This window comes from Mizuhopecten yessoensis, unplaced genomic scaffold (assembly GCF_002113885.1).
Source record: "Mizuhopecten yessoensis strain PY_sf001 unplaced genomic scaffold, ASM211388v2 scaffold8361, whole genome shotgun sequence".
NCBI lineage: Eukaryota > Metazoa > Mollusca > Bivalvia > Pectinida > Pectinidae > Mizuhopecten > Mizuhopecten yessoensis.
The window spans coordinates 1,413,477-1,432,567 of NW_018407509.1; the positions used below are offsets into that span (position 1 = coordinate 1,413,477).

Sequence of the window (19,091 nt, forward strand, 5' to 3'; positions counted from 1 at the left end):
ATTTCAAAATGATTTTCTTCTGTTGATGGTGTAAAGCATGTAAGTATTGTTTGGACTTTTGTCTTTGTTGATCAATACAGATATTTGCAAAATCATTTTACCTACTAGTTGATAAAAACAAAAACAAAACCTTAGCACAAATTTTTGTTTGTACAGTATACATAATGTATATTTATAGGCTTGTTATACTTTGAAACAAATGTTTTGCTATTGATGTATTTCATTAATGCTTTTAGAGGTGTTCCTATGCAGAAGTCGCCAAGCCCAAGGATAACGAGATAATGGAGATTAAATAGTTTTATAAAAAAAAACAAATTACAAACAGAAATAAAATCTTGTGAGGTCAAAACACATATCATATTTGGTAATATTGAATTTGATGTTTGTAATCGATAAAGTTCAAAGTTCAGTTAAAAACCATAAAGCTTGATTGTACATATATAGAATGAAATTCAAAACAAAAGCCAGGTGTTTCTGCTCTCAACACTGTTTGGAAACATGAGAATTTTAAACAATTAAACATGTATTTTAAATTGTTAGCAAGGTAGCTGTGGAACCACCTCAAGACCTTATATCATAAGCTGTAGAGGTAGATCAGTGTTACTCTCATAAGCTGAGGAATACGATTTATGAAAGTCAAAAAATGTTTTCTTTTTTCTTTGCACAAGTAAAGACTTTCCTAGCTTACTTAATAATTATTTAACAGTTTCGATGAAATGAAATGTCATCAGAAGTGGGACGTTTTATATTACATGTACATGGCTTTCTATCGTTTATAAGATCGTGATCATCCAGTTTTCACGACCTTTTGGCTTCAAGTTGTTCAAGCTTTTAGGTAGCCGTCTTCGGTCAATAATTATAATTACAGTGCGTTAATGGTTTCCTGGCCTGATACACTTCCTGGAAATAGAGTTCATTTCATGTGTAGCAATAACCTCCTCGTCTTCTCGGTCCAATTCAATCTACAATTATCATAATTCTATTAATTGAAAATCAAAGTTTTTGTTAAAATCTGGTTCTGGCTAGTTTTTCAATAGCTTTTGTGACCTGAAATAGTATTTATATGAAAAGAAAGAAATAATTCAGGCAGTGATATTTAATTAAAAATCTTTTAATGTGAAACATTGATATGCATATGTGAAGAAATGGGTTTTCTCCGAGTGCTCCGGTTTCCTCCTAAGTTAAAACCCCTGTGTTCTTCCACACTGAATTTTTAATGCAAGTTGGAAAAACTTATTTCATTATTGTTATTAAATAAATAAAATGTATTTATAAATATGAAAGTTAACTGCTTATTTAAAATTTTGTCATATTGGATATATACACCAAAATGTGATTATGCATGATATTGATTTTTTTTGTTATAGTAATTGTTGAAATTTCCTGAATCAATTCAGACAAAGATAATAAATGTTGTCTTCAGGGCCATTCAGTAACCAATTGACTTGCTATAGGAGAAAACCAATATTCATAAGTATTGATTTCTCCTAAAATAAATAAATATGGGATAACGTGACCCCATTGATGACCTCTATAAATTAACATAAAACTATCAACAAATTTTTGTCATAGTTTTATAAGTACTGTTTTACAACACTTTTTTGTGGACAGTGGCTTTCACTTACTTTTCTAATCGAGAACAGACATAAACTAAAACTGTTAACGCTTCAATAGATGAAAACATTTTTGTTGATCAATTTGACCATTGTCCATTTTGGCCTTTGAGCTGACCCACTTTTTGTCAACAATGGCTATCACAAACTTTTCTAACCGAGAACAGAAATAAACTAAAACTATTAGAGCTACAATAGATGAAAACATTTTTGTTGATCAATTTGACCATTGTCCAGTTTTGTCCTTAGAGCTGACTGGTTAGTGGGTAAAACTATTGACCACTGCACCAGATGATATGGATTATCAATACAGGGCCTGAAGGGACTTTCAGGGGAGTATGTTGACACGGTGTTATGCCTTAGCGTGGCTGAGGAGGGCCGCTACAATCATGAAGCGGGAAAAGTCGGTACTACAAAACCCGAAGCCCTATTGATTTTGCGATTTTGACTTCCATCTGCCCGGAAGTTTTAGCTTCACATTGGTATGGCGTGTGCCTATACGATAATGTTAGAGGCACGGAACTGTGGTGTTGGAATGTCTCCAAGCACAGACAACTTGTAACGTCTCCGATCTTTGTTTACAGGGCAGGCGTACTAAAGGTTCTGGTACATGGAATCAATTTCCAATCTTTTGGATATTACTATCAAATTGGATATGTTTCTGACATGTGGAGTCAATGTCTTTAGGATTTGTATTCACCGGTTAGCATGTGGAATTGATGTAGAAGAGTCTTGTAGATTTCGTCTCAACAGGAATCAGGTCTTTCTCGTGGAACTGATTTATCAGAAACATGTGGAATTGATGGCGTAGATTTTCTGAAGTGTGAAAGGGAAACGTTTCTAACACGTGGAGTCGATGTGCTGTGTGTAAACAATGAATGTTGACAGGTGGTAATGACTAGTACCGAGTCTAAACAGTGAAAAAATCACCCAAACGACATGTTTAGAAACTGACTCCTTGCAAAACTAGTCACTATCATGCTGTTTCTCACTTAAGATAAAACTGTTTCAAATACTGATCTGGATAAAGCTGTTTCATCATTGATCTGAATAAAGCTGTTTTGGTTTTTATCATGATAATTATCAGTTAACACCTGAAGGACCTGACTCCTTGAACAGTTTTTTTCAGTATTTATCTGGATAAATATGTTTCACTACTGATGTGGATAAAGCTATTTCAGGTACTGATATGGATAAAAGCTATTTTAGGAACTGGTATGGTTAAAGCTGTTTCAGTATTTATCATGATAAAGCGGTTTCAGTATTTATCGTTATAAAGCTGTTTCAGTATTTATAATGATAAAGCTGTTTTAGTATTTATCATTATTATTCTCATCCCCCTCCTCCTCTCCTAAAGCTGTCTCAGTATTTATCTGGATAAAGCTGTTTCAGTATTTATCATTATAAAGCTTGTTTCAGTATTCATAATTATTAAGCTGTCTCAGTATTTATCATGATAAAGCTGTTTTTAGTATTTATCTGGATAAAGCTGTTTTCAGTATTTATCTAGATAAAGCTGTTTTCAGTTTTTATCTGGATAAGCTGTTTCAAATACTGATCTTGATAAAGCTGTTTCAAAATTAAAGCAGTTTCAGTTTTTGTTTTGATAAAGCTGTTCCAATTTTGATTTGCATGAAAACGTTTCAGCACTAATTTGAGTAGTGATGTTTCAGTATTGGCATTTGAGACTGTTGTTTTAATAACTGGGATATTGCTGTCGCATCGATTACTTTAGAGAGCACTGTTTACAATATATCCCAAATGCAGAAATCTGTATAGACATATAATCTTAGGTTTAGGAATCCATGGTGATTCTGAGGAAATAGAGGTAAACAGTCTCACTTTTAAGAAATTTGAAGAAAACATGTGCATTTCTATACTGATTCTATACTGATTATATGACAGCATTAGCTATACTGAGTCCAAGCTGTTTCTATACTGATCCAGAGCAGTATGCTACTGCATGCTGATTCTGAAGAAAAGCGCTAATTGGATCTATATAAACACCACACAAGCATCACCAGGTCAAATTTGTTTCTTTCGTCTGCAAGCTGTTATTGGAACATGAACCACAATACACGCGGCATACACAAAGTCCGAAACAGCAGGACAATAAATTTATGGGCGATTTATTGAGTGTTTTGTACCAGGGAACAGACACTTTGACAACAGTCTAATGAATAAGTGGTATAAGGTGGGCCTATGTTGGATGAAACAAGATGCTGGGAATGATACAACTAATTTAGGGCACTTTATTGGCAGGTAACAGACATCTCATTTCTCTTCTAGGTTTCTACTGTAGATTCTGATGTTCTGCTCAACCTAATTGGTTACAGTTTTACAAAGTATTGTCAACTTAACCATTTCAATCTGGATGTTTTTTCACTCAACTGGCAACACAATCAATGGGATATTTACATGTTTTCCTTATTTGTTTTGTAATTATTTTTACCCAGAAATATTTGTTTGTAAGTTTTTGTTTTCATTATATATGGAGATCATTGTTAACCTGTATTCTCTGAGATGTTGTTGTGTTAACTATGCACGGTCTGTAAGACCTGTTCCCCTTGAAGTCTGTTCTGATGGAACAATTTGTTGGGGGGATCCCCTGGTATAGATATCACCCTAGATACTCCCAAACCTTGCTAGTGGGTATAGATTTTCCTGTCTGACATAATCACCGAGATCAGTGGTACANAATCTAATTTGCTGAAAAGTGTCCATATCTATAACAAATCACAAACGGATTATGAAACCAATTACTCTACACAGATGTAGTGGGTTTTGGTGCAACAAAATGTTTTCACCGATTTTACTTCATATGGATATCTCCTATTTCAGTCGAACTTGTATTAGACAGGTTCAATTCAAAATGAAATAGCTACAATGAAGAACAGGTGGTCTCTTAATTGAGGTAATCGTATTAGCAGGTTTGAATGTTTTTCAGAAAACGTTTGATTTTGTAAAATTTACAGAAATCAAAAACTGAAAAAAAATGCAATTTTCTGAAATTAATGTGGATTCAAGAATATGTTTCCGAGACAAACCAATTCCAGGTTTCCACACGAGGTTCATGCCAACAAATATCCCAATCGGGGACCAAAACAAATGGCACTTTGTCTGTAATTTATTGGACAGAAGTGATATATGTGGTCTCTTTACTTTTCCTCATATCTTTCTCCCCTTTTTTTCCCCGACAGATTACCCCGCCCACCTGTACAAGGAACTGCTAGACAGTCTAGTTACCGATGAATCTCATACATCTCCGCAGAAGGATGGTCATGTGACCGTTCAGGATCCTCCTGCCGATCGTGGTAGTCCAAACGTGTCATATGACGTCCACACCACTTCACAAAATGTGGCCTCAATCTGGAAACCAGGGGGCGGGCCAGACGTCGTGAGGAAGGAGTATAAACCTGTTCGAATAGCCTCGGACAAATCTCCTTCCGACAGACCTTCTGTAGGGCGCACGGAAAGGTCGCCGATCGGACAGACGGACACAATAGATAATTCTTGGTCTCAGCCAGTTAGAGAGGTATTTATTGAGAAACTCTAATTAGGAAAGAAAAAGAACTCTTTTAATTATCAGTTGAAATTAGTTTAGATATATACAATATTTGTTATGCTTACTGAATTAATCTCTAAACATATTTAAAAATAATTTGTCTGAAATTTGATGGAAAATATTTATAAAATTCTACGATCATATTTAAAGATATTTGCAAATGGCGCAACAAATGTGATGTTGTTGATGGTATCATTTTTTACTTGAAAACTGCTGCATAAAATTCAGTTTAGTATGCAAACTGTCAAATCCATAATTTCATAGATCAATATTTTATGTTTGTTACAAATCCTGTACAATTGTTGATTTAGAAGATATTTAGTCCACATGTTTTATTTCTGTGCTGTTCAGCATAAGGATATTGGGGCATTAATCTCAAAGGAGGTGAGAAGTTGGAAACCTCCACCAGGAGAAAGAGTCCCTAACTCTGAGGTTCCCGACGAGAGAGTCCCACAAACACAAGCTTGGGCAGAGAACAGTCACTTTACCCATCCGGAGCCATACTCAGAACCCTACTCCGATCCATATCCCGAACCTTTCCCGGAGCAGGTGCCTGACCTGGTGGTTCAATCCGACTCAAAGAAGTCCCGAGAACCTTCGGTCAGTAGTGCGTTTGGACGTGAGGGTGCGGAGGAGGAAGACATGAACCACTTACCCCCCACACAGAGCCCCTTCATCACCCTTCTACAGAAGAGCAGACGTAAGCTATGTTCATATATAAGCCCGCTAAGGGAGCTAACATTTTGTAAAAAAATACAGTCTAGAAGTTTTCAAGGTATTCAGCCTTTTATGGTTTATGATATTGTGACAGATTTATTTGAAATGGTCAATACAAAGCATCTGGCTTTATAGGCCAAACAATTTGAAATTCAAAACAGTCATCAGTCTTTGCCTGAGTGAATTTGTCTGCATTTTAGTAAGTCTCCTATTTGAGACATGGTAAAGGTCTCCATATGTTTGTATACTGGGTGTATCTTCAATTTTGAGACAAAGTAAAAGTGTCCAGATTTCTATGCCTGTGTACTGCATGTGTCTCCCAGTGTGAGACACAATACTGTTGTCTGGTTGACAGTTTGTCTGTAAGAGCGAGACACAAAATGTTGTGTTACATTTTGTCTCCCATTGTGAGACATAAAAATGTTGTCTGGGTGACAGTTTGTCTCCCAGTCTGAGACATACAAATGTTGTCTGGGTGACAGTTTGTCTCCCAGTCTGAGACATAAAAATGTTGTCTGGGTGCAAGTATGTCATCGAGGGTGAGACAGAGAAATGTTATCTGGATGTCTGTGTGCTGGTTTTCATGTGTTAAGGAGTGTGAGACACATATATGGTGTGTGGTATCTGAATATTTGTGTGTCTCCCATTATGTTAATTTAGTCATCTTGTCAACTTTTATTATCGTTAATAAGCGTCCCACTAGGGAAGGTCTATTGACTCAATGGTTAATACACATGCTCTTCAGCAAGATGGTCGGGGTTTCATTTCTCGATCAGATGTGGGCTTTCTCTGGGTACTCTGAATCATCCCATTTTTAGACCCCCAGTATTCTTCTATTTCAAGAACAAAACTTATTAACTTCAGCATATAACTTTTTTCATAATTATAAAAATGAACTTTCATTTTAAAATGATGTCCCTTTGACACGGAAACAATACACTGGAGAGAAAAAAAATGTTAACCACTGACTAGACGGAAACAATATTGAAAAAATGAATCCTGTGTAAATTAGATGCACACCTGTGACCCAATCAACAGGTGTTCCCGAAATAGATATCTTTTAGGCCAAGTGAACATTTCGTCTGTTTTCTGTCATTTTCTTCAGGCAAAAAAAAAACTATAAATAGATTCCAATGTAGGTAAATAAGCAACTTTTTTTTTTGTACAAACATTTAGATTCTTAAGGTATATTTTTGCAGTTGAAAAAGTTTAGGGCAGCACCAAAACTAAGGAAAGTTAGAGTACATGGGAAACAGATATTTCTTTATTTGGCCTAACCAGGCTAAGCCTACCTGAATGACAGACACAGCTGTTACGTGAACCAGATTTGGATTTTATTTCATAAACTAATTAGTATTTCATCGATATGGAAATCTGTGGACTCTAGTTTATTTGTGTAACTAAATGTATTTCTATAGAGAACATACAGTCAAACTATTATAAAAATGTTCTCTTAACACAGGTAATAGCTTAACACAGGTGATCTCTTAACACAGGTGGTCTCTAACACAGGTGGTCTCTAAACACAGGTGATCTCTTAACACAAGTGGTCTCTAAACACAGGTGATCTCTAACACAAGTGGTCTCTAGCATAGGTGGTCTCTAACACAGGTGATCTCTAAACACAGGTGATCTCTAACACAAGTGATCTCTAACAACACAAGTGGTATTTAACACAGGTGATCTCTTAACATAGGTGATCTCTAACACAAGTTGTCTCTAAACACAGGTGATCTCTAACACAAGTGGTCTCTAAACACAAGTGGTCTCTAACACAAGTGGTCTCTTAACACAGATGATCTCTTAACACAGGTGGTCTCTTAACATAGGTGATCTCTTAACATAGGTGATCTCTAACACAAGTGGTCTCTAACACAGGTGGTCTCTAACACAAGTGGTCTCTTAACACAGGTGATCTCTTAACACAGGTGATCTCTAACACAAGTGGTCTCTTAAAACAGGTGGTCTCTTAACACAAGTGATCTCTAACACAAGTGGTCTCTTAACACAAGTGGTCTATTAACACAGGTGGTCTCTAACACAGGTGGTCTCTAAACACAGGTGATCTCTAACACAAGTGGTCTCTTAAAACAGGTGGTCTCTTAATACAAGTGATTTCTAACACAAGTGGTCTCTTAACACAGATGATCTCTTAACACAGGTGATCTTTAACACAAGTGTTCTCTAGCATAGGTGGTCTCTAAACACAAGTGGTCTCTAACACTTGGAGTGCTTAATTATTTCAGATTTAAAAAGTCCATGATTGGTTTATATTTTAAAAAAGTGTTTACAAAATGTTTATTCATGCAAACTGAGTGCTTACAAGAAAGGAAGTAATATTTTTATTTTAACAGAAAGAATTAAAACAGTTATTTTTTGTTTTCTCTCTTTTTTTGTTTGATGTTTTACAACTGTATGTTAAAAGCTCTTTTATACTCAAAACATTTAAATGAACTTAAACCTCAAAAACTACAGCATCAAAACAAAACTCAAAAATAATTAGTGGATCAGCTAATAATTTGTTTCCTTATGCTTAGGTATAAACGGTTGAAAGATGACAATAAACACAAAAAAACAGTCAATGGAAAACAATTTTTAAAGCAATTACATCAGATCAAAAAACCTTTCAAAATTGTACATCAAATTGCAAAAGCCTACAAGAGAAATGATGAAAGGCTTATCACACAACTACAATCCATTCTGTCAAATAACCCAATATAACAGAGTATAAATATTGACATTTGGTTTACTACAAATTTTCCCAGAGATCACCACCGTTAACTGCCTAAGTAGTGTGGCACATGGGAAATGTTTTACCGAGTATATCAATACAACAAGCCCAAGGGGAATAACCCAAGCCAGACAGCCATTGATTTCGTTGCTGGACATATGGCCATAGCTTCAGGGACGTATTACCGTGTCGGCTCTAACGTTGTGTAGTGACACAGCCACATTAGGTATAACTAGGTCTGGGATCGTCTCCACCGACTTCCTATCTACTAAGTGGTAGCATTTATCTAATTTGGTGTTAATATGTTAATTATAGACTCTCAATGTTTTTTTGATGAGTTTTAGATCCTTAGAGAGCAAAGCTTTACAAAGGTCAAATGTATTCTTGCCTATTTTAAGATAAAGCTGTTTGAGATTTTTATAGCAAAAAGGCTAACTTTACAAGAATGTTTGATTGGAAAGATTTTATTTTTTTTTGCATCTAAAATTTCTTGATATTTTTTTTGTTCAGTACATGTAACATTCATTAATTAATATAAACAATCACCTATAGTGTTTATATGGGAATAAAATGTATTCTGTCACAAAAGTATCAGAATTAAGTAATTACTTGAATTTGCATTAAGTATACACTTAAACAGTATATGTTTGTTAGAACAAGACTTGAATTATAAATCATTTACCTATAGAAAAAATTAATAAAACAGATAGTTATTGTGTGGTCATTGTGTAAGAACTGAGATAGGTTAGGTGAAAATTGTATCCAGTGGTTATGCATCAACGGTTGTTATACTTTAATTTGTGATCAACTTTCTGTCCCTGATAACATAAACTTGGTACAGTACCAGGTAATTCATGTAAATGCCATCTCTGTGGGTTTTGTCAGTACAGAATGAGGTCATTTCAAGGTCGCAGCCATTAAATCAAAGTCAAATCAAGGTCATAATCTGGGACAGGGAAATAGACAACAGCTGTCGGTAACGTGTGAAATACTCCTGAGGAGAAATTGATTATACATGTATGTTACAAATATTTACCTGTTATTGTATTTCTATGGTAAAGAAATTTATTTAAACTTTTGAAATTTTAAAATTATACTGTATGGTTATCAAAAAGAAGTAGTTTGAAATAAAACTGGACCATTTTTTTACAATGGATATTTGAGACTCGAGAAACTTTTAAAGCATTGAAAAAAAGAAAAAAATGAAATTGATTTTTTTTCCTTTTAAAAGAAAAATGAAGATGTTTCTTCTGAAAGTTCATTTGAAATATTTAATTTAAGATTGACAAGAAATTGTTAAAATGCAAAGCAGAAAGTTTTAAAAAAAATTGTTCATAGATTATTCGTAATAGCTGTTTTATGGCATATAGGGTTTATATTTTATTGGCCTTTTAAACATTAAGATATGAAGTTTGATTAAATGAAATAGACGTTTAAGTAAATTGATCACTTGTAAACCGACCAGTGTTTATGTAAATGTCTATGTTGATTGTGTAATTGGGAGTCGTTTCCTTTCATTCTTCAAATAGGTACGTGTATTTATTGATACTTGGTTGAAGATCAAGTTCTTCATAACAGATCTTATGTTGGAGATTTTAATTAATTTGAGTGGACAGCACAATAACAGTATGTACCTGAAGTAGCTCTCAACGTACTTAACACTCTAGCGTTAAATTGTTTGTGTAATGTATTCCGGATATATCGGCTATCTCCAAAGTGTACGTGGTAAGATAATGTTTTGATTACTGAAACTACAGGCATTCAAATATATAATCAACCTCAGGTACCAGTCATACCTGAAATGTGTATCTACCTGGTTGGTATATATATATATATATATATATTTGCACTTGTACTTTCATGCAAAGGTATAAATAGTATCAAACTAATGTTTTGATAAGATTGCCAAGCGGATTTACAAGAACCGGCCACTGTAATATGTAAGGTGATGTGAACTGCTCTGGTACATATACATATACCTTTGGGTTCTGGGACAACGCGATAAGCCTGTGGAATTAGTCTACCTGTGGTACACCTGTGTTACAACACAAGTCTTACCTGGATGTTTTTACCTGTGTGTGTGTATACCTTAGGGGTACAACGGTACACGAACTGCTTGGCCGAGCCCAATGTTGGGAAGACCAGTCGGTTCATAATACACAACAGCCAAATCAAAAGATTATTGATATGATCACGGTACAATGACAATAATATTCCCTTATTGCTGTCATGTGCGGGAGAACCGTTTTGTAGTATTGACTACCTGGCGTGACCTCTGACCTGCTGACCCGCGACCTTACCTGTGTTGTGACAGAGTCGCTGTAGTGTGTCGGTACATTGGCTAAGCAGTCTATATTATAGGTGTCTGAGACTTTAGGCCAGGAAGTATGCATGTCGCCGAGTAGCGAACCGACTTGTGATGTGCAGATATCAAAAACGGCACCAAAATTTCACGAGGATTTACTTTACTAGTCAGCGTTGTGAATATTGTGTAAACCATTTTCAGAAGCGGGACATCCCGAGGACATGAAGTTTTCTAGTCACGGGCCTCTGCCAGGGGGTAAGATTTTAAACTACACCATTCTGTCACTTCTGTACATATTAGCATACTTTATACTCGTCCTAAAACCTTCACAACTTCTGGGCTTTTTGTGCATCTTTCTCACCAACCGAACTCTCTCACATAACTTAAGCTTGCCCGCCAGCCTCCAGGTTGTGCCTGTATGCTGTTGACCTTCCGAGTGTCATGTGTGGTTTTAAATTGGATCTAATGGTATTCATCCACTGGCTGTCAACTGACATTAGTCATGTTGTTATGAATTGTGAAAAATTGGCTGCAGACCAATACCTAAGTGTATTGGTCAAATAAATGGCAGCTTGGCTTTGAATATCTATAAAAATTAAGCTTTTTCAATATCAAATATAATGTTCTTTTCACTAATATTTTGATTATTTTTAACATGTTTTAATAGTTTTCTTCACTTTTTTACATGTTTGGCTATTTTATCTAATATTGGCAATGAGTGTTTTAGTCCTGATGTTGGTGTAATAAGATTTAAAGGCAAAATATTTGCTTTATTTTAACATTGTAAGTAAAATTTTGTAAAAAAAAAAGAATTGAAAGGGAAGATTTTTAATCGAGTAATGACAGTTGAAATTATTATAGAATTTTTAAATGACAATTTGTTAGAAAAGTGTCACTTCCAATTGGTATGCATCAAAGCCGAAAGCATTAAATTGTATGCATCTCTGTTCTGCCATGTGATACTGCTTCACCTCATGAGAGAGAACGCCGAGCATATATATATATATATACATCTGTTTTATAGCAGTGCATTTGACTTGTAAAATAGATTGCCATGCAAGCTATTAATTATGCAAATAAAAGTGACAGTGTCACATTCATGTTGTGGTATATAGCGTGGGTGACAGTTGGTCCCATATATATATGCATACACATAGACACCGCTTGTAAGCATGTTGTAAGATCCGTGTATATGTAGTTTTGTTATATAACAGGTAGTACGAATCAGAAACTAATTAATAAGATTGCATCGCTCTTGAAATATGCAAGGTTTGCGTGAGTTTTTAAACTGAATTACAAAAATGTGAAAATATGGTGTTTCCCATGTATACATGCATTAAGGAAATGGATATAAATCTTTTCGAAGTAATTTTCACTTTTTACAGTAGATTTATAGGGTAAAACATGATAATTTTATAAGCATGAAGTTGATGATGGAATAAGTACACATGTTCATTGAGCAGAAATACTGAATAAGCACAATATTTGAAAAAAGTATGAAATCTTTGGTTAGCACTAGAATTGACTTGATGATAATATGATGTTACCTCTGCAGAACTTTATTTAGAGTTACAGGAAACATATATTTTTAGCTTGTCCTAGAATTTTGTTTAGAGTTAAAGGAAAAGTATATCTTTAGCTTACTTTAGAATTTTGATTAGCGTTCCATGAAAACATGTATATTTTTAGTCTGCCCTTATCGATGCACTGATATTTTCATAAATGTGCATGATGCTTTTCTGGTCAGAAAATACTAAAAAAGTATGGAAAGATATGGATGAAAATTAGGATAATTTTGTAGTATCCTTCAACTAAAAAAGGGCAAAATATATATCGAAGCTGAAACTGTTATTATCTAAATTCTGGGACATTATGTGATTTGAACATAGTTATAAGTAAATGTTGTGTTATTTTTGGGTAATGCTAACAGAACTGTGTACATCTGGGTCGTTGGAACCTGAGACTCCAAGTATTGTCAGCTTTGCAGCATAACAATACACATTTTCAGATTGGTATATAACTTTTTCAGTTCATATTCTAATTATGATCTTGAAAGAAGGTGCAGAACATTTATATCTTCATGAAGAAACTACAACAAAATTAACATTTTATGAATTTTATGTTAAGTTGATCATGCTTTTGGAAAAGATATTAGTCATCTTGATTAATAGTAAGATTAGCTGTAAAGAAATACCTACCGACTGTTACTAATTGGTTTTGGTGGTGAAAGTGACAGGTGTAGTAAGTAAAATGTATATATATAGTTATATTAACACTCATTGACCGGATATGTGTCCAGTATTATATATACACACACGGACAAACACATATATATATATACATACAAGAATGATTTAGTCTATAGATATGTATTACCTATATATATATGAATATTTTATGTGAAGGCCTGTGGATTATACATGTAATACATTTCTACTGTGGAATGAAGCAACCTGTCTTGTGTGAAATATGATATGCCCGATGTATAACGATGACTTCTACAATCTTTAACAATGTTTTGTATTTTGTTCAGAGGTTTGAAATAGATGAATACAGATTTAGGAAATTAGAAATATGGGTTCAACACTTTTTTCATAAGCACACAATATAATCATAAACATCAATTAGATAGACCATAGCCTAAACAGTCCATAAGCACAGATATTGTCTAGCTTTTGATTACAAGACTAAGGTAAGCAAACATATTGAATTATCAAAGATATTGGTTCAGCATCAAAATTGAGTAAGAATTATAACATCGAATAAGCACAGTTATTGAGGAGCCTTGTAGGTGGATAAGCACAGGGATTGGAAAGTCCACACAAGGTTAGCAAAAGTTTTATATAAGCTGGCAACTTGATGAATACAAAAATTGGGAAAGCAAAATAATTGGAGAAGCACATTGAGTAAGCATGCACAAGCATATATAGGGATCAGGTAAGCACAAGTACTTGGAGAGCACAGAAAATACAAGCACAGGAAACGGGAAAGCACAGGAAATATGTAAACACAGGAAATGGGGAAGCATAGGAAATGGGAAAGCACACTAAATGGGGAAGCACAGGAATTGGGAAAACACAGGAAATGGGGAAGCACACAAAATGGGGAAGCACACTAAATGGGTAAGCACAGGAATTGGGTAACCTCAGGAATTGGGTAACCTCAGGAAGCGGCTAAGGATGTTTAAATATTGAATAATTGGTGTTCAGTAAGCACTTATTTTTTAGCACAGGATTTGGATAAGCTTTTCAGTTATTCGGGATAAGATGCTCATCCTATCAAACTTTTTGTGTGGGAGGGATTCATGGTAATACAACCTACATCCTGTTTCATGCAAATCGTTTGCTGGTTGACATGACAACGATTGTTCATTCTTACTTGTACATATGACTAACAACTGTTGCCACATGAATTCCAAACTTTAACAGGATATAACATTTAAATTGGGAAAAATATTTACAGGAGATGGATAGAGATGAAAAAAAAAGAATTAAATTTGGACAATGGAATGAAAGTTATATGAATCATCTGTTGGACATTCATTTGAGATTTGTCATCTAAAGTGGAAGTTTCTCATTTAAGAATGTCACAATGAATTTTAGAACCCTTACATTGTATGGGTTTTCTATTCTCTGTTTTCTCGATAACACTATACAAGTGTGAAATTACTTGTACCTGTCCAACACAAAACACCCCCATTATGACACCTCCTTTTCACATTGCTCTGTCCTTACAAACACTTTTCATCCCCTCGCTTAGTCCTTTCTTTCCCTTCTTTCTTCTCACAATCATCATTCCCGTCCCGTTAGTTTCCTTCTCCTGTTCCTGCCACCATTCCATTCTGCCTTCTTTTCTTAGTACCATTTCCTTCTCCTGTGCCTGCCACCATTCCATTCTGCCTTCTTTCCTTAGTGCCATTTCTTCTCCAGTGCCTGCCACCATTACATTCTGCCTTCTTTCCTTAGTACCATTTCCTTATCCTGTGCCTGCCACAATTCCATTCTGCCTTCTTCACTTAGTGCCATTTCCTCCTCCTGTGGCTGCCACCCTTCCGGTGGGCCTTCTTTACTTAGTCCCATTTCCTCCTCCTGTGGCTGCCACCATTCCATTCCGCCTTCTTTACTTAGGGCCATTTCCTTCTCCTTTCCCTGCCACCATTTCATTCTGCCTTCTTTCCTTAGTTCCATTTCCTCCTCCTGTGCCTGCCATCATTCCATTCTGCCTTCTTTACTTAGTGCCATTTCCTTCTCCTGTGCCTACCACCATTCCATTCTGCCTTCTTTACTTAGTGCCATTTCTTCTCCTGTGCCTGCCACCATTCCATTCTGCCTTCTTTACTTAGTACCATTTCCTCCTCCTGTGCCTGCCATCATTCCATTCTGCCTTCTTTTTCTTCCCCTATTTTTGCCCCTTTCCCTAAAATTTTCCTTTTTTCCTCCCATCTTCATTCATTCTTCTTCTTTTCCATCTTCCCTTTATTGCTGCTGCAGTTTTTTCATCATCTACTTCTTCCTCCCTATATTTCTGTTTATTCTTTACGACTCTTATCATTAAAACAAAGGTTCACCTTAACTCCTAACAATTTCATGGCCTCCAAAATACATCTTAAAAATTATCGCTAAGTGCTGGTTGCACAGCATCTTGAGATTGGGGTATTTGCTCTGTGTAAATATTTGATCAAGATTTTGTCCCCAATCTAAAGTACATTCCTGACACTCATTGAATCCTGGGGGAAAAAAATATGTTTTATTTATAGTTAGTTCACAGGTACATGTACATACATGGTGCTCAAGCGCTCAGGTCGTATTTTGTGTTGAGTGGCATTTAGCAAATAATCATACTCCCCACGGTATTATTTTCTTTCAAGCATTTAGTTTGAATTGTAAAATTCCCACCAGTCATGGCCGAAATACATAAACCGAAAAAAATGCACAAGAGTGCGTTGTTTAGAAATAAGAACATTGACATACTTAAAAGATTCTGTTCTTTATACACCATATTGTATGTATGTGTCACGGTGGGTAGGTAGTTTCAGGGTTAATGTCATTCTGAATTGGTTTTCCGCCATTTTGAGTTTTAGAATACAAATATACATACAAAAAACAATGGGACAGGTATGTCAAAAATGACACGCCTGAACGGGTTTAATCTGTCGGACGTGTTTTGTTTTTAGCCTCACTGGGTCAATTCAGCCGTTGGCCTGTGTATTGTACTTGAACAGCTATTAAGGGATATATATATCCTGCATAAATATTTCATGTATTTTATAGGTATGTCGATCGTCAGATTTGGACTTGTGATAACTTCGAGAATTTTTCGGTCAATTCTTTTGGCAGAATGAAAACTGCATTTGAAAAGTTTCATTCTTAATACAAATTAACTTATTTCAGGATGTAATTTTATTATTAAGGAGAGACAATAATTACTTTTACATCAGGATTTTTTTTAAACTTTTAATTGATAATTAAACTCACGAAGTAAGTCTGCACATTGAAAGCAAAATTGAATTAACAATTTATGCGACAATTTTCATTCTCGTGACTAAATTGTGAGGAATTTTTGGGAACTTTGTCTACATCTTGATCAAATGAGAGTGTGATATATAGGTGTTTCTTATACATTAGTTAAAAACATCAATTAGTCTGCTGTTCTATTGGATTAAGGTTGAAGGTCATTGTTTTTATTCACCAGAGGTTTTTTTTCAGAGGGGTTTTGTAAAACCGTCTAGGGAAAAGATGGATCGGAATTTTTGTAATCCGAGCTAATTGGGATTGAATAATAGGTAACAAAACAGCTTAATCTGCAAACTAAACATCAAGAAAATGAGACGGATCTGTTTGCAATATTACGTAACGTTCTTTAGGTAGATTACTGCAGTCACCTGACGTATCGTTACGTGTTTCTGCGTTAATGTAATTTCTTGTACTGTGCTTTGATGGAGGAATGAATTCAATTAGCATACATCATTTTAGGAATTATTTTATGGGAAATTCATAATATTTGAATATTTGATGGTAATGTGGTCGTCATATAACGCGCAAACTTGCATAAATTATGAAAGGTATTTGAAGAATCGTCATTTTAGTGCTGTTATGTTATACGCAAATTTCAATCTAACTCAGAGGTGAATTAGCTTGTAGCTGGTTGGTGCATTACAATTTATAGCTAATGGTTAGGACCGACATCTTACAAATCTTCTTTGTACTAGTATTTTGTCATAAACATATGTTTTATGATCTATGTCTTATTTTTATCCGTATGAACAGCCAGGTTTCCTTTGTAATGTCACAAAATAATTAACATCTACAGACGGAGGCAACTGACTATAGGATACTCGAAAGGTAGAGAGTTCTGCCACATTTCCGCTCAAAACAGTCCTAGAAATGTTATTTTCCGGTTGATTTATTTCATTTCTTCTATATTCATACAAAGACACACTTAGGTTTCAAGCATTTTTAATAGGGAATGAGAACATTTTGTAATAATTCCAAGCAATGATGCAGAAAAGAATTAGATATATCATGACTAGTAGTAGCACAGTGGATAAGCTCCCTGCTTCAATTATTAATTATCAAGAAGTGCAAGGTTCAAATTCAAGTTAAGATATCTTTGTGAAAAAGAAATTGAATTTAAAATAAATATGTTTCATTTGTATGTAACTTTGTTTTAGTAAATAGTTAGGCCATTAGCTCCATATCAGGAAAAATGATGAACAAATTTGAACTCTTCTTTAATGGAGGTATAAAAAGGTCACTGGGACTCTCTACCTTAAGTTGTGACATCACGGGAGTGACGCAATGCTTGTGTACCATAATATCGACGTTATCTTTGACTTATATTTATAATGGACAAAATATTCTAAATTTTTCAATATGCTTGCATACAATTCTTTGATGAAAATCATAAAATTTATTTTCTTTATTTCATGTTGGATTAATGAAATTTGTCCAGATGTCTACTGAAGTAAAAATGTCAAAATTTGTTTTGTTTTGTAGGAAGTGTATGTACAGTAGCATGTAGGCTTATACAATGTATATTTATGTATGCAGAAAACAGAAAGTTAATGTGGTAATTTTAATCCCGACTGTGTATTGTGAATAGTAGGCCGAATAGACAAGTTCAATGCTAATGAAGTCGTTAATTATGCAGTCTTATATACACACATATTATTAACTTTTAATTATATTTTATACCTGTTGGTGGAATTTGCTATTCTGTATCACCTGTAAGACTGAATGAACCATAGTTTACTGTGGATTGGTGTCTGCCGTCTGTTCAACCTTTAATGCTAGGCAGTAACAATAATAAGCTCTAAATACAAAGCATTTTGCTTTGTTTGGTTTTTGGTTGTTTTTGCATTCGCCATTAGCATACTATACTAAGGCAAGAACAATTTGAATGTGTTCCAATCCACTGAGCTGTATCAGTGTGTACTGGCATCAGCAGGGAAGTTAAAAATGATGGCAAAGCAAAATGACCTTTGTTTGCGGTAATAATTAGTTAAAAGCTGGATAAACAGACATGAATGAGTTAGGGGATGGGAAGGGAAAGGGGGGGGGGGTATGAAAGGGGGGAGAAATGCTTGTTGTCAAAAACAGCAGTTGGTGTGTCTGTCAGAGGTGCCCTATTCTGGAAATATAAACTATATCAATGTGTATCGGCATACAATTTAAAATCCTGATTAAAATTTCAGGGACAAATGTTAAATATCAGATTGCCATGGATTGCCTGACAGAACTTATATTACCATAAAGTGCAGCCTTAATTGACACCAGGTTAAAATATCTACAAATGTATGACTCACTTCTGATATCTGGGAATCGGGTGCATTTTAAATATATCCTGTTAAAAAGGAGAAAGGATTATTTTTGGGTGTCTTTTCAAATTTTGGTTTTAATGAGTACTGTGCTAGGACGTTTAGTATTGATTTTACATTAAATTTATAAGTGTCAAAACTTTTATGTCATTCAAATTGAATGGCCTTTTAAAGTCCTTATATTTGCCCTTAAGGATCCCTGTCCCACTACACTATGTTTTTAGCTCACCTGGCACAAAGTGCCAAGTGAGCTTATGCCGTGGTGCGGCGTCCATCGTCCGGCCGTCGCCCGGCCAGCCGTCCAACGTCAGGCGTCAATATTTTACTTTAAAACGACTTCTTAT

General features: G+C 35.0%; 1 protein-coding gene across 17 annotated transcripts in view; it reads left to right on the plus strand.

Annotated features, from left to right (window-relative positions):
- The window catches only part of LOC110455709, a 152,528-nt gene that overhangs the window by 65,435 nt on the left and 68,002 nt on the right, over positions 1–19,091 (plus strand). For 16 of the 17 annotated variants that reach the window (XM_021506010.1, XM_021506013.1, XM_021506001.1 and 13 more), the window contains 3 exons: positions 4,814–5,148; positions 5,530–5,878; positions 11,133–11,186. In XM_021506010.1, the coding sequence (XP_021361685.1) occupies positions 4,814–5,148; positions 5,530–5,878; positions 11,133–11,186 (738 nt within the window). The remainder of the gene's footprint in view (positions 1–4,813; positions 5,149–5,529; positions 5,879–11,132; positions 11,187–19,091) is intronic. The other variant, XM_021506008.1, reaches the window with a different exon arrangement.